We start from the raw sequence: 24,775 nt of genomic DNA on the forward strand, positions 1-24,775 counted from the left end.
AATTTAAGTCCGCTCCCATACCAATCTAAATCCCAACGAGAATCCGAAACAAAGAAGAGTTTTTACGAAAATTACGTAATTTTTTTATTTTTATTTCTTCTATTTATCTGATTTTTTATTTTTATTTCAAAAAATAATTAATAAATTTATTAAATAATTAGTTGGCTACTTTTCACAAGAGAAAGTAAAACCACTATTCTGTTTATTAACTGCGGTGAATATTCTAATTGACGAATATACCCTCATGATTATGTGGTTCTGGTTCTTACAGTCTGCTTTCAGAGAAGGGTAGGAATGTCATTTTGAGGGTTAAAGAACTGTCAATTAGGACGGCTTCGTTATTCGGCGTTATAATGACTGTGTTTTTATTTGTTTGTCTGTGGGGTCACTTTCGTAATCAAGAATTACTTTGATGCAATCTTTGTATAGCAAATATGATGATGTACAGAAAATCAAGACCCTCGAACAAATATTCAAATTTTGATCAATCGGTTAATCTGATGGTTTTCATCAACTCGTTTGATTTGGTGATTTTATTGCTCTATTGTGTTAGAGATGAAAACTATCAAGTAATGATCATTTGACTTGTACGGTGAGGATCGATTGATTGGTTACAATTTTGGAATGAGTTTTAAGGTGCATCATTCATTGAACAGCCAAGAGTTATACATTAAAAGTTTTCCCACCCACTTTTCCAAACAAATCTCTTCTTTATTTTTATTTGAATTTACAAAAATGCCCTCAAGTTTGCTTGGTTTGGATGAGTGAGATTGCCTCTTTTGGGAATATTTCTAGATTCTTCCCTTCATGCTGATCCCTACTCTATTTTTATGTTTATTATTATTATTTATTACCTTTTTTATCATTGAAAATATATGGGGCTCCTGTTCACATAGAGGGGTCAAGTCAATTATTGTCAACAGTTGACCTACTTGCAAATCACATTTCAAAGTCAACTTATGAAGAGTGATAATAATCATCTTAATTTGTATGATCTTTTTCTTTTAGATCATTTATAATTATACTACCTTGTACAGTGGATCGATGGTTATGTCATACGATCGAGTTGATATCGGGTGTAAGATCCTGGTTGTATATGTAGCCACTTTACATAGTTTAGGCCCTTAAGTCACGACCTGTGAAGCAAATTTAGTCGTGTCTTACCATCTCGGCTAACCCCTGATGGCTATAAAATTGATATATTCATGATAGAGTTCGATGAAAAACATTTATGGTTCCTACACACTTTCACGTCAAGAAAGTGCGATGTGAGATACAATCTTAAGGTCATTTCATCATTATTCTTCATGATATATCATCTCGTGTTTGGATTATTATGTTCTCATCTTGTGTTTTATACAAAGTCATGTTTTCCATTAATTTAGACATACTTTAATATTTTCGTAAAATATATTTGTATCCAAACTATTATAATGAGAGAAGGATGAGTATTGTTAATCAATATCCACGATATTTTTTTATATAATTATATAATTACTCTTGGATAGCTATATTATTTATGTATTTGAAATAATTTATTTATAATAAGAACTAATTTTTCTTATGAGATTCTTTTGACAAGTAACAAACTTTGCAATAACAGTAGCCCAACAATTTTGAATAAATTTTGCCTTACTAGAAGATGCATAATACATGATTGGTATATATTAAACATCGTAACATTTTACTTTTAGAACTCAAAGACATCCTTTGAAGGATTCAGTCTTAAAAGTCAAATCGTCAGAGAAAAAGAGTCATACAAAAACTCATAGAACATCAAGGAGACAGCAGACAATACCCAAATAATTTGTTGAAAAACCTTTCACAGAAATGCTAAAAAATACTTAATATGGGTTTAAAAATAAGAACTCTATTGAAATACTTTAACGTCAAGAAGTAAAATTGACTCGAAAAATAAGGGGAAACTTTAAGAAAAATTGTTTTAGTTCTAAAAAGGTTGCAGTCTCTAAGGACATCAAAAGAGGATACCCTTAATAAGAGTTAGAATATTACAAGAACAATGAAGAAGAAGGCGCCTCTGATCGGTAAAAAACCCACAAGTAGAGTCCTTTTGTTAACATAATATTAGGTATTTATGTTCAGTCAACAATGATATATATATATATATATATATATATATATATATATATATCAATGGAATCAAATAGGTTTATCAACATAGTAAAAATATTTTTTCAACCTAAGAAAATGTGTTTGTCAACATTATATTACGCATATCAATTTTATATTGATTCATTTCCCATGACAAACACTATGAATTATCTATCTAAGATTTATGTAAATATACGTGCAAGACCAATCAATATTGTAAGATCTAGTTGTCAATTTAATTGAAGAATTTTGTCAACATAATGAGAATATTATGTCAACATCATAATAGGTATTTGTCAATGGTAATTTCTGTTGTAGTTAAACAACACATTCTGTAAATAGCATATGAATCATCTTGCATTTTTTTTCTTGATTAAATTCGCAATCCATTTTGTCGAAGCCTGCAAACATCCCGAGTCATTCATATTCATTGATATTGCATATGGGTTGAGTAAAATTTACTAAAGAGAAATATTACAAATCTGTCACATCTATATTAACCTTTAAAAGATGAACAAAGACTCAAAACCCATCACACAATTTTCGAAGTTCTTAAAAAATCAGCTATAATTCTCATTATTTCCAACTTCCACAATTGCAAATGCTAAGAAAAAAGTATAATTATCTCTATCAATACATATGGCAAAAAAGAGCATTCCATCATATTTATTTCAAAATTTTAGTCAAACTTTCCAGGTATTTTAGTTGGAAAAACTTAGAAATTAAAAATGGGTGGGTTTTACTAAGGTCTAGTTCACCATTTTTTATTAAAAAAGTGCTGAACTTGACAATAAATAAAAGGTGTCGAGTTCGACAGTAAATAACAAGTGTTGAACTCGACAATAAATAGTGGTGAGTTTAACAAATAAAAAAGCGTTCAGTTTCACAATAAATAAAAAGTGGTGAACTCGGCTATAAATAAAAAAGCTGTGAGTTCACCAATAACGAGGGATTAATAAGAAAGAAAAAAGTTCACTAAGGTGCTGTTTGTTAAACTGAAAAAAATAAGTGCTGAATAGCATTAAGCGCTGAAACTTATAAGCGCTGAATTTAAGTGCTGAAAAAGTTATTTGTTTAGATGCTGAATCATATTTATTACACATTGCTGAAACTGGTAAATTGTCTTTGTTACCCTTACAATCATATTATACATTGTTTGCATGTGTCAAATGCTTATCTATTATCAAACACAATAAAATATATTATTTCTTATAAAATTAAAATACAATTTATTTTTAAATAATAAATAATACTCAAATATTCAATTTATAAATAATAATTTTTATTTATAAAAGCCCACAAATTTCAATTTAAAAATAATAATGTCATACAAGTCACCAAAATTTGAAATCAATTTTAAAAGAACTTAATTTTGGATGAATAATTTTCGATGGAAATGAAGGATGTGTAATTATAAAAGCACCCTATGAATTAATAAGGGCAACCCACACTATAGCCATTTTTTGTTTTGTTTTATATGGGTTAAAGTTTTTGGAATGAGCAAATTTTTAGTGAGGATAGTCTATATAGTCTAGAGATCATCCTCACAAAAAATCAGTCTATTTTGAAACTTTTAACTCGTCAAAAATAGTTTTCAAAAAAAAAAAAAGGGACAATTTACGATTCTTGAATTTGTTTTGATAGGATTAGAAGTTTCAAGATGTGCTAATTTTTTGTGAGGATGATCTCCTCATTGTAGAGATCATCCTCACCAAAAATCAACTCATTCCAAAACTTTTAACCCATATAAGACAAAATAATTTAGCTATGGTGTGAGTTTATTAATTTGTGAGGTGTTTATATACTTATCCATGGGATATAAGAGGCAATATCCTTTTAAGAATAAGGGCATACTTGTCCATGTTTAAAAAAACAAAAGGCATACTTGTCTGTATTGAAAAAAGCGAAGTGCTTATTGCTTCAGCACTTTTTTTCAGCATCAAAATAGTGCTGAATTTTTTTCATTTATTTTCAGTAATAAGCGCTAAAAATATAGAGTAAACAAACGTGCTATTTTGACAAAAGTGCTGAATTTAATTTTTTTCAGTAATAAGCGCTAAAAAATAGCGCAAACAAACACCGCCTAAATGTCCTATTAAGCTATTAGGCAAAACTTAGGGGATATTTAGAAATAAAACCCTCCGCAGGTTCCTTCAAGTAATTTTTTCAAAAGAAAAAGACAAAGATGAGTAATGGCAGTCACTGTAATTTCCCCAATAATAAAGGGGCGATAAAGGTAAAATAAAATATTCCATCTCGTGTACTCCGAAAAGAGTTGTGCTGGAATTACTTAAGCTACAACTTCATATCGCACTTCAGGACGTGAAAGTGATAGGAACCATAGATTCCTTTCATCGAGATACTATCTTCCAGCTTTAGTCACTTCAGCATTATACCTCTCATATCCTTTCCCGTTTTAGCGGAGCCTGCCCGGGAATCTCGGTCACAACGAAGCTAAAGTATCGGGCCAAGAGATACAAAAGGTCCCCACAATGTGGCGCACTTTTAAATAGTACGTCCACCGTTGGATCTGATTACTGTGGACCCCACTCAGCCATTTTCCCACACTGCCCGTTGCCCGTCCCCCAAGCCCTATTATTTCACCTCGTTCTCTCCGGCTTTCTTCCCTATTTTCTTCTCTCGTTATTTTTTCACTCAGTCGAGCTTCTTCGAGATCCAACATTGTCGAATATTCAGTGAGATCTCTCTCTTCCTCTCTATCATTTCTAGGGTTAGTGTTAGTTGATGTAATTTCTATATGTGCGTGCATGTTTGTTAATTATTTTGTTGTTCTTGAAAATTTATCAATTATTTGTTTTTTCTAATGTTTTTATAGCTCAAATTTTTTTTGGGGGGCGGGTGTGTTGTGATTGGGAGATTGGATGAGATTGTATTGGAGTGGTTTCGGTTTAGATCAGAGATGGTTTTTTTTTTTTTTTTTCTTTTAAAGTGTCGCTTAACAGTATTTTTATTTTTATATATGTTATTTATTTTTAGCTTTTTGATTTGTGGTTCATGCATTGTGAGTGGATGTGTAGGTATTTTCGATTTCAAGGGCTAGAGATGAATGTCTGAATTGAATTGTCGAGGAAAGGAGAGTTTGTATAAACGGATTTTTGATTTGGCGTTTGTTTGAACTGATAGAGTTGGTAAATTATCGAGTGTTTGAAGGGAGTGGTATTCGTTCTCTGGTGTTGAAGATTTCATCTTTGAATTCCGGTTTCTAAGCTTATGTGGAGAGTGAATTGGATTCTCTAGTTGGGAATGGTTAATTTCTGAGGGGTCCTCTCCAGTTGTATGAAGGATCCCACTTGGAGGAACCTAAATTTTCCGTTTCTATCGATGGGTTTGGAGGTTTTGTCGTGAAAAGTGCTATTTTTTTCATCATTTCGATGAAGTGTTTGAAGTTTGATTGTTTCCATTAAGCGCAAGGGTTTGTACATTATCTTCTCTGGAGGTTGTTTTTTGTGCAATTTTTATAAGATCGGAGAAAATGTTCTCCTCTTGGGGTCCGGATTCTATGCAAGAAACAAATGCAGCTGCAGGACAGGTGTTGGTTCCGACACGGTTTGTGTGGCCTTATGGGGGAAGAAGAGTATTTCTCACTGGTTCTTTCTTGAGGTGAGACTTGAATGACAGTATGATGGGGAAAAAACTTTTAAACAGGCAGCCCACTTCAAAATTTTGAAAGAACCTTCTTCACTTCTCACTATTACACCGTGGCGTCTTCAAGGAGGTATCCCAAATATTGATGAAAAAGTAGGGATGTGAGTTAAATACGAAAAGCCAAGTGTCATAGTGTGAAGAGGGTTCCTTCAAAATTTTGAAGCGGGCTGCCCGCTTCAAAGTCGGTCTGTGTAATTGGGAGTTTTCCTTGTTTCGGACTTTGAAATTTTTGTCTCTTGCTTTAGTTATGTTTATTGTTGGTTACTCTGTATGCAAGGTTAGTTGTAGGCATTATTTTCTCATCCTTAATGGATATGTCATGGCGGTATTAATTGCAGTATATTTCTCTTAGGTGGTCCGAGCATTTGCCGATGTCCCCGGTGGAGGGTTGTCACACTGTGTTTCAGGCTATTTGCAGCTTAACACCAGGGTATTATCAGGTCAATAGTCGTGACTTCTTCTAGTAGTGTTTCAGTTCTATTTAATACTTTGAGATGCTCTCACTTAAACGCAAGTGGTTTAAGAATCTCTTTTCATCCTTGGGTGGACCTCATTTGCTTGTAATTATTATAGAATCCATCTTCTTTGGCAATTCCGATAACATATGTGGATCCTCTGAGATACTTCATTCATGTTATAATTTGGTAGTTTCTTTATAATCACCTTGAGCTGAATGTAATGTGATTCTTTTTAAAACTGAGAAAGTTGAAATAACCATATATTGGTCAATTGAATGAGCTGTAGCTTGCCCACACAATCCTAATATGATACTTTTGGGAGAGATCACGGACCTGATCAAGTGAACTGTCAACTTCAACAGACTCAAGAACGAGTGGGATGCGATGGTGGTGGACTTCATAGAAAGGCGGTGACCACCATCAAACATGATCGGTTGTTTGCAACTACCCATCAACTTTTTCATGAGATCAAGATTTGATAACAGCTATTAATTAAACCAATTACACGTTTCTTCTTCTAAGGATCATGCAATTGCGGGAGAGTATTAGAGAATAGGATGTATCATATTATAATGTATGAGATACATTGTATCATTTATCAATATATCTCAACCCAAATGGTAGGTTGTGATGGAAAATGATATATTTGGTATATCTTTTAGGATTCTCCACATTAGGAAGTATTGATAGTTTAGATATCTAAATTTAAATATCAGGAGTGATAATTAGGATCTTTATATTAGACCTACCTTTTATATCTCGGTTGATGTAACCTATAAATACTCTATTAAGTTCGTGTAATAATCATCAAAGAATTCATCAAAAAATTTAATTCTTCTACACTTATCAAGAAAAAAGAAAAAAAAATGATTAAGCGGATATGTTGTCTAATAATAGGCACAAAATGTGAGGTTATGGATTAGGATAATGGATGTATTCTTCACTATATTTTGGGTCTAGAGGAGAATATATAGGGAAACTGGCTGAACATATTTTGACCAAAGGATAATATATATGGTTGAAACAATATAGGATTCGTGTTTCCAACCCCAATATATGGGAAAAGGATGATGATGGATTCGAAGGGCTGCATTTCCTTTTTCTTTTAGTGTAACTTTGTGGCACCATAATTGGAAGAGTGAAATTTTTTTCATAGACCCGAAACAATCATCTCGGCTTCTAGAATGCACCAAATTTATCAACTAACCCAGAGGAATATGTCTTGTCAAAAGCAAGGAACATGAGATGAAGCTATGTGTTAAGGTGATATTTTGATTCTTCACCAGATTTAGGCTAGTAATGGAAAATTTGGGGAAATTAGTTCAATATGTATTGGTCACAACTCACAATTCGCAAAGGGAGGACTTGGAAATATAAGTATTTTTTAGTCAATGGGGAAGATTTTGGGAAAACGCGTTGACCTTTTGTTTTTCCAAAATTTTTATGTATTCTTTGAAATGCTATATTAACCTAATTGAAAGAGGTAAGTGGCGATTTTGAAGAAAAAACCTAATTTGAAGAGGAATGAAACTTAAGTTTTGAGGTTGAGTTAGGCCCATGGACCTTAATAGGTACTACCCCACAAATTCTCAAGGGAATTAAGTTGCATCATTAGGGAGGATGCCATGGGCAAAACCTCTGTAAAACTGTAATGTTTTTTCTCTTTTTAATATAGTCGGTTGGGGGTCCACTTAAACCCCTGATTACCTTCCCTTAAAAAAAAAGGATTTAATGAAGTCCTCTTAAATTGCCGTAAATTTAATCGAGAAATCTTTACTGATATGCTAAATTTCTTCTATCCATTATGAAAGACAGTATTTACCTTTTGATATTGCAAGAATATTTTTTTAACTATTTCCCGAGACATATATATATATATATATATATATATATATAAGATTACATAATTTGATTTTTCTAACTAATAAGCATAATGTTCATTAAAATAATGTCCAAAATTATTGGGATAAGGTGGGATATGCCATGGAACTGCCTGGAATTCCTTGAGAAACTGCCAATTATTTAAAATTCCATATAAATGTCATGTACACATGGTTCTCTAAATCTGGAAGTTTTTGATTTGTTTGTGTTGTTTTGGTTTACATGCAGTACAAGTTTTTGGTTGATGGAGAATGGCGGCACGATCAGGGTCAGCCATTTGTCACTGGAAACTATGGGATAGTGAATACTCTCCTGGTAGCTAGGGAACCTGATGCAATTCCCGCAATCTTTAGTCCGACACCTGGCTGCAGATCGAACATGGATGTGGACAGTTATTCTTTTCAGCGTGTGGTAAGTCTATCTTTTTCAGTTCCATAGGTGGTGGTTTTTGTCAATATAGGTACAACTTTGACCTTCCCTTTCTCATTCTGTTCGTTTTGTGCTTTAGATTATTGCCTTCTAGGTGTATTGGTGCCTTTTCTGCTTGCAGGATCCTTTTACTTCTTCGTGCCTAGGGGAATTTGGGCTTATAATTCCCATCTTTTAGATACACATTCATCACTGACATTCATGCTATATAGGCTTACATACTAGTTTTTGGAATTTTGTACAAGAGAACCGAGTCTTACTGTTTTGGATTCTGTAAACATTTTACACTAAGGGGGTTGGTTTAATTTAGATATAACTTTTACTCTTTGGTGGTGAAACCAATTTTTCTTATCACACCTGAAATATCACACCTGAAAAGTATAGAAATGAAAATGAGAGTACAAAAAAGTTAACTTGCTATCTTTTGGCTGAAGAAGGATTCTTAGAATTTGGATTTCGACCTATAGCTTTAAAGTATCATATTCTTATTAAATTTGTTGGACACATGCCTTTCCTTAAAAGACTTGAGGCAATCCTCAAGGCATAAACCTCCAACGCTTTGCCTCAAGGCTTAAACCTCGAACACCTTTGAATGTACAATTAATAGAACTATGGGTGATACAAACGGCGCCTGGCTCGATGTGTGCCACGACATGTTCAGGTGTATGCCATATGTTGCTACTGTGGTTTGGTTTGATTGGTCTCACATGTCAAAGATTCTTGTAGACTTTTTAATTATTTTATAATTTTCCCCACGTATAAACCACCAGGAGCATACAAATTTTGAGGTTCAAAATTCGAGATGAGCCATCTGAAGTCCATATTGTTTTACGCAAATTCATATTCATACTTCAGCATCTATTCTCTTTTTCAGGCAGGATTTAAAATGCAAAGAAATAGATTTTAGTGTACGTTAAAAGAGATAGTAGGTACGCAGTATAACATGGTGTGTTCTTTTGCAACTTCATTGTAGATTTCATCTACTAGAGTTTTTTTTTTCCTACATGAGCAATAAAAAATACAGGTCACATTGTCAGATGGTACCCTGCAGGAGGCTGTGCCAAGGATTTCAGAGGCTGATCTAGAGGTCTCTCGCGGCCGTATTTCTGTATTTTTGTCTACACATACAGCTTACGAATTGCTTCCTGAGTCAGGCAAGGTCAGGATGCTTCACCCTTCTTTTACGAGCACAAATTCTATTTTCTTTTGAATCTGGTCACTGCAAATAGAAGTGGACCTATGTCTGGTTCTGTTAATTGCAGGTCCTTGCTTTGGATGTTAATTTACCCGTGAAGCAAGCATTTCATATTCTTTATGAGCAGGTATTTCTTTAATTCTTCGGTGGTTAGTATAGATTACCTAGTTCTCAGGTACCATTCACATATCTTAGATTATTACTTGCTGCTATTCCCTTGTATGATTCTCCGTGCTAACTCCTTGTTTCTTAATTAAGCACTGAAACAATGGTAACTCCAACATTTGTTCATTTTGGCAACTCATAGTGAAAACTTCTCATGATCCATTGATTACCTCATAGTCGATATTTGGAAGAGAATCAAGACAAAATGCAATATGAAGGTTCCATTCGTGGGAAGATAAAAAAGTTTGGTGTATAAATGAGTAAGACCTTCACCTTGTTGTGGGCCTTCCGGGTTTTCACAATTCCTTATACGTACACAAAAGGTTTCTTTAAGTGCTGAATATGTGAGTTATAGTGAAAACTTATTGGTGAAAGTTCATCTAAGCTTGAAGTCTAATTGGCCATTTTTTGCTTTTTCTAAGTTCTCTCGAGCATTTACTACCTGTTGCTGGGAAGTAGTGTTGGATATGCAACTTTTCTGAATGAAGCTCTTTCCAGGGAATTCCTGTGGCTCCTCTATGGGACTTCTGCAAGGGGCGATTCGTTGGAGTCCTTAGCGCGTCAGACTTCATATTAATTTTGAGAGAGGTTTGCTTTATTTCTCATCAGTGCTTCTTTCAAATGCAAGCATTTACTATTACCAATTAAGAGGAAAAAGTATGTTCCTGCCATCGCTACATTTATTTATCAACTTATGATTCTCTTATACATTAGGGTCTTTCATGGACTTCATTGTTCAAATTATCACCAAGTCTTACTATTTACTTAATATTCCTATGACAAGAACATGACCATGTTCCAAACGTAGGAGAGATCTTTATCCTTCTTTGTTGTGGGTGAATTCTGACCTTAGAGGAGATTGTCTATATGGTTTATGTCTGTATGTGCAAGTCTTCACTCACATAAAAGCTTTTCATTTCTCACAATAATTTTTTTAATTTAAAGATCCATTTTCATCATGTTTTCTTGGAACCGAGTTAAAAAAATTATACAAAAGGAGGTGGAATTCGAGGTGGCGGCTATGGGGTCACTGGAAAGTCATTGCGCATCATCTGTTCAAGTTTTGTTTGTTATATTAGGAATTTTTATTTGTTGCATGACCTCTTTACTGTATCTTGTTATGAGCTTCTTGTTATGAGCTTCATCTAGTAGCTTACAAGCCTAGATGAATGAAAGGGAGGTTACTATATTGGAATGCTCTCTTACCCTTTGAATTGCAGCTTGGGAATCATGGTTCAAATCTGACGGAGGAAGAGCTTGAGACCCATACTATATCTGCCTGGAAAGAGGGAAAATTGCATCTTGACAGACAAACCAATGGGCATGGAAGAGCATTTCCGAGGCGTCTAGTCCATGTAAGTAGTTCTTGTGGTGCAGTTCCAACCTTCTCTAGCTTGCAACTGGAGCATTGAACTTAATTGGAAAGTATTATCAATTAGTGGATAATTTTGGGAAGATTGATTGTATGAAGTGGAGGTCTTCGTGTTATTTTTTTGGTGTAAAAGGTTTAAAGAGTTTATGGGTATTTTCTTCAAAGATTTCTTAGACAGATGGGAGAGGGTCTGTACTTTAGATATGGGGTAATCTCGATTTTTCTTTTTCGGCGGCTTGCTCCTCTTTTGGTAGATTTGTATTTCTTTTTTTCGGTTGGTCCTCTCAACCTCCATTTTTTATTAATGAAATTATCTTTACCTATCAAAAAAAAAAAAAAAGCCTTCGTTTTAATATTTCATTGGGATAAGGTGTAGATAATGATGATTGTAGAAGGTGCCACCTTAATAAAATCAGTTTTATTTAACCCCCCGGCCACCCCCGAAAATAAAATAAAAATTGTAAGAGATGCCAGCTTCGTGAGGTGGTAAAGTATGTTGCATGGTAGTACCAGAGGCCTGAGATCACCGCCTTCACACTTAAATTTACAAAAATAAAATAAAATATGATGATTGTAATATTTCAAAATTATAATTATTGGAGTCTTATCTAATGACCTAAGTGTTTATTATTTACAGGCTGGGCCATATGATTCTCTAAAAGATGTCGCCTTAAAGATTTTGCAAAACAAAGTTGCAACAGTCCCAATTATCCATTCTTCCTCACAGGATGGTTCATTTCCGCAACTACTGCATCTTGCTTCCCTGTCAGGAATACTGAAATGTATGTTTTTTTTTATCTTCATGGTTTACTAATCTAACTATCTCTTACTAACAATTGATGTTAAATTTCCAGGTATTTGCAGGCATTTTAGACATTCTTCTAGCTCCTTGCCTATCCTTCAACAACCAATTTTTTCAATTCCTTTGGGCACGTGGGTTCCAAAAATTGGTGAATCAAATGGACGGGCATTAGCAATGTTGAGACCAAATGCATCTCTTAGTTCTGCACTATCTTTGTTACTTCAAGGTAGATTTCTAGTTTCTATTGATTACTGGTTCCATGCATTAACTTCTGAAGTTCTTGAAAGTTGAAAAATATGATGTCCTTTTGATGTCTTGCAAATATACACTCTTGTATATGGCTCTTGGCTTGTTGCTTCAAGTTCTGCAACCTTTTGTTAGGGTCATTTATCTTGTGTAGTGCAGTTTGACAAAATAGATCTTCTTTGAGAAATATTAGTTGATAAGAATCAACCTTTTTAGTTCACCAGGGAACTTAGATCATTGGGATTTTTTTTTTTTTGTTCTTCAGGCCTGGGGTTAGGCTCTTTGTGGAGATATGTTCCATAAAGAATATTTGACTTCAAAAATTTGTTCAAGCATGATCTTATAAACAGATTGGAGTACTTTAATCTTTTTCTCTGGTTCAAATATTGTGGTTATATAGTTATACCTTGGAGAGGTGCATACGAAAACTACTCTCTTTACATTTCTGAAGTTCTTGTATTAATTGAGAATGTGGGGAAAGAATTTGAATGGTTTGTTAGAGATACAAGTAAATGCTCTTCAGCACAACTTCTTTGACACCGCTTCTTTGTTGATGCTATTGCACTTTCTGCGTTTGCAGCTCAAGTTAGTTCAATACCAATTGTCGATGACAATGACTCATTACTGGATGTGTATTCCCGAAGGTAATTAGCCCATTTTCTTCTTAAAGCTTTCTTATAAGTTGTACTTATTTTAGGTGACTATATTCTAGAATCAATTTTCTGTAGTCGGTAATATTTTGTTCATTATCTCTTGAACAGTGATATCACAGCTTTGGCTAAAGACAGAGTTTATGCGCAAAGTCACCTTGATGAAATTAGTATTCATCAGGTAATTGCTACAACTTGTTTTTCTTACCGAATTTTCGATCAATGTCTCCATTGATTCATCTGACAAACAGGTTGAGATATGTAGCTAGGTTCCAAAAGGTTTAGTTTTCTTGGGATAGTATATTGATATTTTTCTTATGTCATGGCCTAGCACTAGCTAGATTCATAGGAGAAATTGTATATAAATACTCAGGCAATGTCAGAGCTACTAAGAAATGGTGTTACTGATACCTAGATTATTATTGGTAACTCTATATTTACCGGAATTCTCAAACCAGTTAAAATTCCCTCATTATTTTGTTACATATCATGAGGAAAGAAAAAGATGATCAAGGGTCTACTTTAGGCAATTATTACTGTGCGAAGTTCTTCATGAGGGGTTCTGTAAGTCTCAATTGGATGATGCTTTCACTTGTCATTCATAAGTTTCTTAAATATTCAAACCATTTTGTTGTATAATATTGGAGGTCAACACCCTAAACATCTGGAGATGTTATACATGGATGCATAACCATAGTAAATTTGATAAATTATCATCAAATTGGACATTGCAGGCAAATGTAGAACATTATTTTTTTGGATAAGTATAATTCATTAAAAAGCTGGTCGAGGTGACCAGCAGGGATGGAATAGAAGACACACCACCACAAAAAAGGACCTAAGCCAAGGGAATATCACAAACCTGGTTCCATCTACAAAGGAAATCCTCAAAAAATATACCCATAAACTCTTTGAAGATTTTACACCGCCGCCCCCCCCCCCCTCCCCCTCCCCCCACCACCAAAAAATAAATGATTATAGAAACCCCAAAATAGAGATCAATATATCTTGGACACATAACACTTGTTCTTGTTCTCGTTCTTCAAAAATTCGCCCACTTCTCTCCCTCCAAATACCCTAGCAAACAAAAAACGGTAGGAAGGACCACAACCTCCTCCTAGAGCCCATGAATGAGAACCCCATCTGGATCCACGACACAATCAGCAAACGAAGTGAAGCAAGGAAACAGCCCATCACCCTGAAAAGACTTGAGAAATAGCCCCAAATATCTCAAGCAATTGTACGGTGGAGAAGAAGATGATCCACTGACTTGTCAACTTCTTGGCACAAATAACAAAAGTTCACCGCACATTGGTAGCATTTCTTCCAGTTGAAATCTTTCATTATGAATCTATGAAAAACTTGGACAATAAGGCAATAAGAAAGAAAAAAATTGTCTACAATTGCATGTGAACATATAACTAATGAAATGCAATGCAACTTTGTGGTCGTGGGTTCAAGTCCAGCGTACCCACAAAAAAAATATAAATGATAACTTAATTGCGCACCTATCCTTAATATTGATAGAAGTGCCTCTCAGATTGTGAAGGTATGTTATGCTTGATTGTCCATAATTCTAATACCTGAATCTGCATCTTTTCCTTTGCTTTGTTAACTTATAGGCATTGCTATTGAGCCAAGATGCAAATTCTTCTTATAGCTTTATAAGTGGGCAGAGATGTCAGATGTGTTTGCGCACTGATCCACTGCTCAAAGTTATGGATCGTTTGGCAATTCCAGGTTCCATTTTTTCTTTCCCACTCGTCTCTTTTCACTAGTCAATTAATACAAGTGAGCTCGCTTCTGGATATTTTACTTTTTGATAACCTCTCGCACCACTCGTGGGTTTTCAGGGGTGAGGCGGCTCGTCATTGTGGAGGCTGGAAGCAAGCGTGTAGAAGGTATTGTTTCATTGACCGATGTGTTCAGTTTCTTGCTTGGGGTGGCTGGAAGCATTATTGAAGGATATATTTAAAGAGAGAACCCTACAGGATTTTGGTGGCCTCAGTCCTTTTCGTGCCCCATTGGCTTTAATGGTAGTTAGATGATCTCATTTGTTCTTTGTGAATCTTTGATTTGATAGACCTCATGTTTCATAGTCTGATCTCTTTTTTTGGGGATCTAAGGCTAAAGAAAGAAAGGGGTCTGTATATTAAGGGTTTAGAGATGATTCCATTATTTCCCCCCTTCTTTTTATCCGTTCTTTTCCCAAATAATTATCAACTCTATTTTTTCGGGATCTAAGGCTAAAGAAAGAAAGGGGTCTCGGTATTGTCCACCAACGAGATGAATTGGCAAGTAGTCCCAAAGACATGGTTTGTTGTAATTCTAAGGCTTTTAAAAAAAAAAAAAAAAAAGAAAAATCTCGTCTGAGACGACTTGGTCTCGTTCATGGACGAGACGAGATGTTAAACCGAGTTTTGAAACCATGGCTCCAAGCCCTTGATACTTTTGATTTAAGTCATCGAGGATGACAGTCGTTTACAATTGAAGTCTGTAATCTTAAACAGACTTTATTTTCATGGTTTCTTGCACAGGTCTCCAAGGATCACATTAAGATGAATTAGGTTGTGAAATATTGAAATGGGCAAAGTCCAGTTTACCCAACAAAGAAGAAATTTGAAAAATGGTTTCAAAGTTTGGTTGAATGAATTGCCAGTCTTAACTCATTTAAAAAGTTTAATTTTAATATTGAGAAAGAAAGTTGCCTAGAATACCTGCCTAATCTGCAAAGCAAAATCTTCAAAAGATATCCAAGTTTTCGAATCATAGTTCTAAGACTCAAGAGATCCAATTGCGACGTACGTTGAGAAGGAAATGCAACTGCTCTTGCAATCGAAGACTCTCACTGTCTATTATTCGGGTTGTAAACTAAAGGGAAATCCCTTACTGTAAATTCTTCATGATATGATACAAATCTTGCTTGCTTAACAAAAGAAATAAAAAATAAAAAATAAAAAAATAGAAGAAAGAAATATATAGGAATTTTACTTGTCTCTGATGTTGCATCTGAGCTAGTTTTACTATTATGATCTTTACAACAATGTTAAAGTTATAGAGTTTGGGACTCACATTTCATTTTTGAAAATTCTCAACAAGTTTATTTGAACTTGTATCAGGGTTTCAAATCTGAAATCATTACAAATATTTATTGATTCTTTGATAAATATCTATATTTAATTTAATTTATTTATTTCATTCTTCTGCTTGTATACGTTTTTCAACTCATATTTTTTGGTTCCTCTTATTTTACATAAGCACATTTTACCATCTGAAAAGAGAAGTAAAATGGAGTCTTCTATGTAAGATAGATAATGCTGAAGTGACTGTTCATGACACTGTGTTTGACACTATACTGGCGTCGAGGCATGGATGCAATTTCCTCGAGATACGTGTACAACTGTTCTCTATGAAGATTTAGTTTAGTTTTTTGTTTTTTTAAAGAAATTCTTTCAAAAAAGATGTATGTATAGAAAATTATCTATTGATTTTAAATCTCATTTTGGGTAACATCTATGTAATTTTAAAATATAAAAAGAATTTATATTGTTAATTGAACATGTTTTAATCAATTTGGTGAACCAAATTTGATGAAATTACGATTCTGGCTAATTGTTCATTTTAATTACCAAAACCTGAACGTCAGGTCTTTCAAGTGACGAGATCGCAAATTTAAAGTGACAAACTCGCTGATTTGTATAGTGACGATAAAAGTAACTAAACCTATTTGTTAGATAGTCATTTGATACCGGCGAGATTGTGACTTTAGAACCTCTGATATCATTTTCATTCATATTTTGCTAATCGTCAAAAGTTAGTCACGTTTTCGTAAATATCTCTTAAATAAGCAAAGTTGACTACAAACCTCATTATTTTCTTGACTAGCATTTGATGCAAGTCTGTACTCATGCATGATCCAGCATCAGATCCATGTACGGCTTTCATAAATTTTTTATCAGATCTCTACCAATTCGGTGCCAATGGATCCAATTCTGGAATTGGATCATATCCGGAATAATACATCTCATATTCGATTGGATCCGGATATATAATGATGAACGGGTTCGGATTCAGGTACTGGTTAATAAATTTCTTATCAGATATTCAGATCTCTGTCAATTTGGTGCCAATCTGATCCAAAACCGATCCAAATCTATTAATTTGATGGGCCTAATTATCCAACACATAGCCCAATACCCACGCCAGGCCCAGACACATCCTATAAATACAAGCTTTCTGGAGCATTGGAGTTTCCTGCTTGAACTGTGGGAGAGAGAACAAAAGAAGCTTATCAGGGGCTCCTCGTCACAGCCAACCATGGTAAGTAAAACCCTAATTTTTTCTTCTCGAACTCCAAATTTTATTCTAAATCTTCTCTACTAAACCCTAGTTATCTTTTCCACTTCAGATCATCCCAGAGAAGAACCGTAGAGAGATTTCAAAATACCTCTTTCAAGGTTTCTCTACTCCTCCCGATAATTTTTAGTTTCAAAATTCAATTTTTCGATTTCAAATTTTGATATTCGATCTGATTTTTTTTTTTTTTTTAATTTTTACTGAATCCGATCAGAGGGTGTTTGCTTTGCGAAGAAAGACTATAATCTTGCGAAGCATCCAGACATCGATGTTCCAAACCTACAGGTTATCAAGCTCATGCAGAGCTTCAAATCGAAGGAGTATGTTCGCGAGACCTTCGCTTGGATGCACTATTACTGGTACCTCACCAACGATGGGATCGAATTCCTCAGGACCTATCTCAATCTCCCCTCGGAGATCGTCCCCGCGACATTGAAGAAATCGGTTAAGCCTGGTGGTAGGCCCATGGGTGGCCCACAAGGAGATCGACCTCGGTAAAATTCAACTTCTATAATTTGATGTTGTATTGTTTACTGGGTTTTCTTTAAATTGATTGATATATGTTGGGTTTCAGTTAAATTTTGATGTTTCAGAGGCCCTCCTGGATTTGATGAAAAAAATGAAACCTTTATCATTTGATATTGATTTTATTGCTGTTTGTTGGTTTGGATTTTCTTTAAATTGGTTGTAGTGTGTTGGGTTTATTGCTGTCTGTTGGTTTAGGTTACTGGATTTTCTTTAAATTGGTTGATATGAGTTGTGTTTCTGCTAAATTTTAATATTTCAGAGTCCCCCATCAATTTGATGTAAAAAAATGCAACCCATGTTGATCTAATTGCTTTTTGTTGGTTTTGGTTTCTGTTAAATTTTAATATTTCAGAGTCCCTATTCAATTTGATGTAAAAAATGCAACCTATGTTGATTTAATTGCTTTTTGTTGCTTTGGGTTTCTGTTAAATTGGTTGTAAATATTTGATTTTGCAGTGGCCCTCCTCGGTTTGAGGGAGACCGACCCAGGTTTGGTGACCGTGATGGATACCGAGCAGGTCCCCGTGGGCCTCCGGGTGAGTTTGGCGACAAGGGAGGAGCCCCACCTGAATTCCAGCCTTCTTTTAGGGTAATTTTACATATTTTGAATGTTACTTGATGTCACAATTTTGCAATTTTTTATGAGAGTTACATTTTAGGGCTTTGAGGCATAGTGCTTAGAATATTGATATATGCTTCAATTCTCTTCTATTGTTCATTGGGTTGATTTTTGGTTGGGATATTTAGGGCTCTGTTGAAGAAGCATAGTTCAAATTAGTATTCATGGGAGTGTATTGGGCTCCATGTCATGATGATTATTGTCAACTACGTTAGTTCTTTCTAGTGTCAATGTTCTATGGAGGACCTATCCTTACAATGGGGGTGATTTTGATGGTGTGCAGACAACATTGAATACTTCAAGACAGTCATTGTTATAGACTTGATAAAGTCAACTGGCCTATTTTTGTACTATACCTAATAACATGACCTCTGTCTGTATCTGAATAATTATATTATCTTCTCAATGAAACTTTCATGCACCAAAGTTCAACAAATATATGTACTGAAGTTGGTGCAAATACTTCTATAAACATCAGCATCACCAACACATAATTTATGGAATTCAACTGAAGAAAACTCCTAGGGATGAGATACTAGTTAAAAATGATGGTAAAGAAAAATTCTAAAGAGGTCACTTCCATCATTTAGGTTAAATTATCTGTTGATATGTACAGGTGGAGTAGTAGAGTATTATGTGATTGATTAGTATCAGTCAAATTATTATGTTAGTTTTACAAGATTACAATAAGGTAGCCATGCCGTTTGAAGTGAATGGTGGGCTTCCAAGAAATATGTTCATAGCAGGGATAGGGATCAAGATGGATAACATTTTAAATTAGAAAAAATTAAACCTATATTGATTATATTTGAAGCGAGATAAAGAATAACCCCTATAGGAGTCAGAATAAATGAAAATTGTTTGAGATGGTTTAGTCATGTACAAAGCAAAATAAATAACATCACACTAAGAAATAACACTTTGGTAGCAAGTCAAAGGCCTTAGAGGGGTGAGATGAAGGTTGAAAATGATGTGGATCGAGATAGTAAAAAGTATATGAAAGCACGTGCCTTGTTTTAAGAAAAAAGTCATAGAAAACTTAATATGTAGAATAACTATATTACTTTTAGATACATCATGATTGTTGTCGGAAAAAATCAATTTTATAAAGGTATCACATGATGTTTTTCTAATAACTTGAACAAATTAAAAATGTATAATGTGTATCACTATGAATAATTCTATTGAGAGCTTTCTAATGATATTATTTTTATCATAGATAAATTCACTACTAGCAAATCATAGCATTTTGAAAAATTCGAGTAAAAACAAATTACTTTTGAAGAATGGAACTTTAAGAAATATAACTTGAGAATAAATAGTATAGCGTGTCTTCTTTGGTGTCCCCTATTGTGGATAAATAATTTAAGAGCATCTTTGGAAAGTTTAACATCATAGATGGTATATGCATCATTCTTATTCGAATATGGATTTGTTGATTCTTTCATAGTCATTCACATTTTGTACTTTGGAACATGCAGGGTCCTGGTGGAAGGCCTGGCTTTGGCCGAGGTGGTGGTGGTGGTGGTTATGGTGCAGGAGGACCAGCTAGCTCAAGTCTTGCTTGAGAGAACATGCTGGTCTTTTCAGCTCTTCGAATTTTACCAGTTTTAGGAGTTTGTCATCATCCAAGCAGAACAACTTTGTTTTTGTTGAGTTTGATTAGTTCCATGGGTTATTATTTTCAACATAACAGACAATATCAAGTTTGTTTCGAAATATTTTATTTGTTTCAGGTGTTGTGGATTGAGAAAGAAACCCAAGACTTATGTTCTCTTTGAAGTAGTATCAGTGTAATTTTATTAAACCATGGGTTACATTAATAGACATTTACTTCATTTCTGTCACCAAGCCCACTCAATAAATGAAGCTGAAAGTACAAGCATAACTCTTTAAGTGAAACAGTTTTGCTTAGTTTAGTTTGATCCGAAGCTCGCTATCCTCGGGAGGGGCGTGTCCTGAGTTCAATTCCCCATCTCGAGGTCCACCATTCTAATAATGGTATTTAAAAAAATAATAATATTAGAGTGGATTAGAAGTTAATTCTTTATAATATTCAAATTAATGATATTGAAATTATTAAAAATTAATTATTTTATTAAAAAAAAAACTAAGGATTTGGTTGACTCTTGATTTTAATTAACTCACCCAATATTTTCAAAATACCATACGAGTCTTATGTGAACTACATCAAGATGACTCAATGACATCTCAATTTTTGGATAATTTTTAAACCCATGGTTTCGTTTCAATTGATGTAGAATGAGATTTTGCTATTGTACATTAGTAACCTTAAGTAGGGATGTCAATTGCCTGTTTTATTTGCTAACTCGACCCAACCATCACCTCCAGGGTTAGGATAGATATTGGATCCCTATTTTAATTGAAAACAATGTTAGACAATTCTAAATGATTAAACAAAATGTGTTAATTAAATTTTTAATAGAACCCGATTGATCAACTTGATTGAGTTTGGACTTTGGACTAGATTCATTTGGATTTAATTGATGTAGTTTCTTGACTTTCATTGACTTGGTTAAACTGTTAACAAAAATAATAATCATTTAATATAGATGGTAAAATGTCAAAATATTTTTATGAGTTGAAATTATGAAAATGTTTTTCGATCAAAGTAATTCAATCGTGTTTAATTTAATTGTTCTAGAGACGATAACCTTGAGAATTGTAATCATTTAAAATCAAATTCTCATCAATTTAAACTTAAATTTTGTTATTTTGAAGTTTAATTTTAAGTCAATTTTATATTTTTCAATCTAATATGAATGTGTTCATTCTAATCTCATCGTTTTCATTTCATCCCAAAAGACATCTTTTGACCTAATACTTAGAATCTCTACATGGAAAATACTCAAACACAAAAACCTAGGGAAAATAGGAAATAATGAAGAAAATAAAATTAGTAGTAGCCCCTCCTATAAATATATATATATATATATATTAGTTTCTACTCATTTGCCGCAAAGAATACAAACAAGATTTTTTTTCTCCCCTATTTCGTTGGGGAGGGGGAGATAAAGCTAATTTTGCATATTTTGCAGGGGTTGTTACTAAAATATCCTTTGAGAATCTATCGATTAATGTCGAATCGGGTGAACCGGCCTCGGCGGCTACCGATTCGATCCAAAAGATAGTTTTTGAACATATTTAACCTCCAAATTTCTAACTAAACGTCCAAACCAATCTTCCCTCTCTTTCTCTCTCTCTCTCTCCCTCTCTGCACCTTTGAATCATCTCCAATGGCGTTTCCGTACATGAAAGCTGTAGTGTGTAAGCAGGATCGTTTAGTCTCTCTTTCTTTCAACCATATTCTCTTATGGCACTTGTCTTTTATGTGTTTAATGCTACTTGATTCTTCTTCAACTCTGCTTGAAGGTCTAACCATGTTTGTGATTCTTGTTTTTAGTGTTTTTCGTTTCTTATACTGTTTTCTTTGATCTTGATATTTAGTTCTTTAGCTGGTTTTTGGTGCTGTTGTCTGATTTCTTGTTAAACTTCAGTTTTAAAAGAAATAATAAATTACAAGTCATGTTAGTTCTGGGATTAGCAGATGAGGGAAGTTTCCTCATTTTATTGCATTTAGAATCGAAAAAATGGAACGCTCATTTTGTGTTTGTTTATTATTTTTCTTGATGTAAGTTGAAGATGTTTTAATCATTTCAGGTTGGTTCCCTTTTGAATTCTTCTCTGTTTGAGTTTCTTGGTAATCAAACCCTTGTGATTCTTTTAGGTGAGGATTAAGAAATGAGGCAAGATTCCTCCTTTTATTGCATTTGGAATAAGAAAAATAGAACCGTCATTTGTGTTTTTGAATTAGGAATTTTGGATTCTTTTTCATTTTCTTCGATTCATTCTATTGAAAACGGGATTTTCGGATTCTTTTTCATTTTTTCGCTTCATTCAATTGAAACTCTTTTTCATGATGTAATTTGAAGATGCTTTAATCAATCTTGGTTGACAACCTTGTGATTATTCTGTATTTTTATGTTTTATTTTTCCCTCTTTTTGATTTTCTTGGTAATCTAAGTCTTTTTTATTTTATGGGTAAGCTGGACTTGAACCCATGACTAAGCCCTTTGGTAATCAAAGTCTTCTTGTTGCAGGCATGTTGATTTTCAGCAACATGTTGCTCTCAAACACCCAAAGCTTCCTAAGACTTTAGAAGGAGTGGTTAGTCGAGAAAAGTTTGAGAGATCTCGAGCTTATAGCCTTGATAAAAGGTTTATTTGTACCTCATCATCTTCTTCTTTTCCGTTGATTTCCCTCATCGAGATTGTTAATTTAGTTTATAGTTTCATTATTTATTGTCAATATCTTCCAGCCATTTTCACTTTGTTCATGAAGCAATAATCGTCCTGACAAACACAACAATTTTGCTCTTTGGTGTGTTACCTTGGTTTTGGAAGGTAAGCCAGTTAGGATATTGTGCCATAATAACATTGTTTATGTTTTTTTTTTTTTTCTCTTTTTAATTATTTTATAGGTTACAATATTTATTTGAGTTACTCCTTTTGGCTGCAGAAATCAGGGGACTTTCTGATGTATATTGGTCTTGAAACAGATAATGAAATAATTCACACCCTTGCGTACTTAGCAAGAGCTATGATTTGGTCGCAGGTGTGGATAAAACTCCATTTTTTTTCCATCATTCTATGCATGTAATTCCCTTGCATTTGCATTGGAATCCATCTCTATATCCCATTTATATACCGAAGCTCGTTTTTACTAACGTTGTTTTTGCGATTTTTTGTGCAGATTATTGACTTGCCATTCTCATTGTACTCAACTTTTGTGATTGAGGCCTGCCATGGTTTCAACAAAGTGTGTATTCTTGTTCCATAGTTTCTTTATATATTTCTAGTAGATAAAATAGTGCTTTCAGACATTTTTAGGGGTTTGGGAAGTTAAATTCAACTAAGATTATGTTACTTTAGGGTTATGTACATGTTTGGGCAAGTTTCTTTGTATTTTACTATTTTGGGAAAGTACGGTGGTAGTATAAAGCATAGTCAAATTATAAGTTTCAAAGTTTGTTTAAACTATTGTAAGGGATATGTTTATTATGATTATCAATCAAATTTCAAATTCATTAGAGAATTGTTTCTCTTGTTTTGCCTTGTGGATTCAAGAACTTATATGCATAGATACATACATATTCACATACATACATAAGAAAGAAGATGGTGATCTTGTCATTCATTTCACCAAACTTCAACTACTTCACATTCTTTGCTGACTTATTGTACATACCAGTGTTTTTAAACGCGAATCATGAGGTGAGGCATTTTATTAGCCAAAGCCTTGAGTTGTAAGGCATAAACCCCACAAACATGCATTTTTTAAAATTGATAAATAATTTGAATTTTGAGTAGGCAATTTCTCCATCTTTTTTGGTATGAGAAATAACTGCACTTTGGGGTTGAGATAGGATGGTTCATAAAATTTGTGAAAGAGATAATGTTGTTCTGGGACAAAATGGCAATTTGTAGGGAAAATGCAAGAAAGGATTTGAGGTGTTGACAGGGAGTCATACATGGGCATGTCTAAGGTAAGTATAATTTGTGCAGACTTTTCAACATAATTGGACTTTGAAAGTAGTTCAAAAGGATTGAGGTTTGACGGGTTATATGGAATTTGAGCTTTGCCTTTGCCTTTGACGGTGGTTTTGAAACAAAAATTCATTTTTTCTGTAGAAATTCTCGAGTTAAAAAGCCGGTTAAATAATTTTGTGAACTGCTTATAAATTTGATATTAAAATTAAATATAGAAAGTAATGCTTACCATTGTGCAAAAATTTGTTTGGAGGTAAGGTTTTTAACATCTTTTTGAAGAACATCCTTGGTAGATTTGCAATCAACTTTGATTAAAAAAATTTGATTTAAAATATCGCTTTGAAATTTTAAAACACATAGGACTATAGCAAGGATTTCTTTTTGGATAGTAAAGTAGTTCTGCTGACATGTGTTCCAAATACTTGAAGTAAATTATGATGAAAATATCAGATAAAAAACCTAAATCTTCAATCCAAATTTGAAGATATCGTATAAAAAACCTTATATAATCTATATAAAGAAAAGAGGGATTAGAGAGAGTACTTAGTCTGAAGTCACGATGATTCTTGACTTGTCGCATGAGGTGATGCAGTAGGTAACCGTGCCCTTGTGACCAATGTGATCAAGAGATAAGAGATCACTTCGAGATATCAGAGACAGGTAGAGAGATAGAATAAAGGGGGAGATGAGATCTATCGAGGGAGACATATCGATCGATCAATCAAT

At 33.9% G+C, this 24,775-nt stretch overlaps 3 protein-coding genes across 4 annotated transcripts; all 3 read left to right on the forward strand.

Moving 5' to 3' along the window:
- The first annotated feature begins 4,656 nt into the window (after positions 1-4,656).
- LOC147383343 (sucrose nonfermenting 4-like protein) lies at positions 4,657-15,170 on the forward strand. 2 transcript variants are annotated; one of them, XM_086426998.1, is made up of 14 exons: positions 4,657-4,808; positions 5,151-5,733; positions 6,131-6,218; positions 8,346-8,528; positions 9,598-9,705; positions 9,809-9,868; positions 10,405-10,494; positions 11,127-11,261; positions 11,916-12,060; positions 12,133-12,306; positions 12,907-12,970; positions 13,088-13,157; positions 14,599-14,716; positions 14,830-15,170. In XM_086426998.1, exons 2-14 carry the CDS (start codon positions 5,606-5,608, stop codon positions 14,949-14,951), a joined length of 1,485 nt encoding a protein of 494 aa, XP_086283124.1. In that variant the 5' UTR covers positions 4,657-4,808; positions 5,151-5,605; the 3' UTR covers positions 14,952-15,170. The 2 variants fall into 2 exon arrangements, with proteins under 2 accessions (XP_086283124.1, XP_086283125.1); XM_086426999.1 differs by having other exon boundaries at positions 4,694-4,843.
- Positions 15,171-17,207: 2,037 nt separating this feature from the next.
- On the forward strand, positions 17,208-20,326 carry LOC147383344 (small ribosomal subunit protein eS10z-like). The gene is made up of 5 exons (XM_086427000.1): positions 17,208-17,296; positions 17,385-17,433; positions 17,547-17,826; positions 18,317-18,449; positions 19,961-20,326. Exons 1-5 carry the CDS (start codon positions 17,294-17,296, stop codon positions 20,045-20,047), a joined length of 552 nt encoding a protein of 183 aa, XP_086283126.1. The 5' UTR covers positions 17,208-17,293; the 3' UTR covers positions 20,048-20,326.
- Positions 20,327-21,736: 1,410 nt separating this feature from the next.
- On the forward strand, positions 21,737-23,339 carry LOC147383345 (CAAX prenyl protease 1 homolog). Its single transcript, XM_086427293.1, has 5 exons — positions 21,737-21,882; positions 22,601-22,717; positions 22,819-22,903; positions 23,019-23,114; positions 23,253-23,339. Exons 1-5 carry the CDS (start codon positions 21,737-21,739, stop codon positions 23,337-23,339), a joined length of 531 nt encoding a protein of 176 aa, XP_086283419.1.
- The last annotated feature ends 1,436 nt before the right edge of the window (positions 23,340-24,775 follow it).

This window comes from Akebia trifoliata, chromosome 16, assembly GCF_017979445.1.
Source record: "Akebia trifoliata isolate Shusen 1 chromosome 16, ASM1797944v1, whole genome shotgun sequence".
Lineage (NCBI taxonomy): Eukaryota > Viridiplantae > Streptophyta > Magnoliopsida > Ranunculales > Lardizabalaceae > Akebia > Akebia trifoliata.